Source organism: Buceros rhinoceros, unplaced genomic scaffold, assembly GCF_000710305.1.
Source record: "Buceros rhinoceros silvestris isolate BGI_N320 unplaced genomic scaffold, ASM71030v1 scaffold36366, whole genome shotgun sequence".
In the NCBI taxonomy this organism is placed as follows: domain Eukaryota; kingdom Metazoa; phylum Chordata; class Aves; order Bucerotiformes; family Bucerotidae; genus Buceros; species Buceros rhinoceros.
Window position 1 is genome coordinate 1 of NW_010417532.1, and position 1,611 is coordinate 1,611.

The 1,611-nt window shown below is 61.6% G+C and overlaps 1 protein-coding gene across 1 annotated transcript; it reads right to left on the reverse strand.

Moving 5' to 3' along the window:
* Window positions 1-68: 68 nt before the first annotated feature.
* Window positions 69-1,357, reverse strand: LOC104495281 (protein argonaute-1-like; the record flags this gene model as incomplete). Its single annotated transcript, XM_010138230.1, has 3 exons — window positions 69-250; window positions 365-491; window positions 1,180-1,357. Coding segments are annotated over 3 exons (487 nt in total), but the record flags the coding sequence as incomplete, so codon positions are not given.
* Window positions 1,358-1,611: the final 254 nt, after the last annotated feature.

Consider the following 1,611-nt stretch of genomic DNA (forward strand, 5'->3'; position numbering starts at 1 on the left):
AGCCACGACAACCTGCCAAGGGCCACCGGTCCCCTCCCTGCATGCCCAGTGGCCCCTGGTGCCGGTACCTCATGGAAGCCAGGTGCCTCATGGCGACATCCAGCGCCTGGACAGACTCCAGAGGGACGGGAATCTGCCCGCTGACCAGGGCCTCGTGCAGCATGCGCCAGCTGACGATGGCCATCCATTTGATGGAGACCTTAAAGATCCTGTCCTTGCCTTCCCCCGGGATCGTCACCTCAAAGTCAACCTGGGGCAGAGGGAGGGAAGGGATCACGCAGGTACAGGGGAGGAGGTCGTGTTTAGCTGGTCTTTCCCAGGTGGGAAGCAGGTTGTTCTGCCTGCTCAGGGCTCCTTGCCCCACTCTTACCCGCTCGTTTCCAATGGGCAAAGCCGTGACAGTGTAGATGTTCTTCTTCCCGTCGTAGACTGGCTTTCGGTCGCCGAAGATCTGTGGTTTGAAGTGCTGCACCATGTACTCCACAACTTCCCTACGCAGGCAAGTGGGGCAGCAGAGAGGGCAGGGGGAGAGATGGGCCAGGTTCGTCTTACCAGTTTCTGCACAGCCCGACAGCCCCTGCGACCTGCCTGATCCCCACCCTGGGCACTTCCATGCCAGAGAGCAGAGCCGGGTCCCTCTGCACAAGCAGCCACGTGCTTTGCCCCGCAACTCGGCATCGGCTTTGGCAGAGCGAGTTTGCAGGGCGTGCAGGAACCGGCACCCACCGGAGCTGTGCCAGGAGGGCGAGAGGGAGCGACTTGCTGCCCACAGCCACCAAAAGCATCTGCGGCATCTGCTCGCCAGCCTTCAGGGCTCAGAGCTACCCAGGCTGCCGGGGCAGGAGGGGACGGGCAGGGAACGGGACATCAAAAGGAAAAACAAAGAGAAGTAGGCGATGGCCTGAGGTCGGGGCTCGCTATTTTTAAACACAGGACTGGTGCCAAACTCGCGCAGCTGCCGCAAAGCAGCAGGAACCGCGCTGAGGTCCAGGACCTCCGAGGCTGTCAGGGACAGGACCCAGCGCTGCTGCACAAACTCCGGCTGGAGGGTCCAGTCAGTCGCAGCGCTGTGACCCCACCACCACGTCACCCTGATGGCTCCCACCAGTGGAGACCGAGACAGGCACCGATGGAGCCTCCAGAAGGAAAGAACGCCAAAACCTCCAATACTTGCCTTACCTGTTGACTCTGCGGGGGCATTTGTCGGGTTTGATGTCCACTTCATAGTGGTACACATCGATTTTGGGAATGTCCACTTCAAAGTAGTTGGCCAAGAGCTTGATGGGCTTCCCGACGGTTCCTATCCCAGGCCGGCGCGGCGCTTGGAACACCTGCTGCAGCGGCGGCAGGTATGAGCCTGCAGCTGGGGGAGCAAACTGGTCAGGAGGGCTGGCAGGGACCCACACCCAGACAGACAGAAAACACAACGTCACAGCGCTCCCCACTGCCACATCCCCGACCAGGAGGTCTCCACCCACTCACACTCCTGGCAGGAGGTGGCAGAATTTGGACCACCGCAGCTGAAAGCGGCTTCCCTGGGCACCATCCGCAGGAGCCGGCAGCAGCCGAGCCCCCGCCCCCTGGAACACCACCACGTGGTCAGGTGGCAAA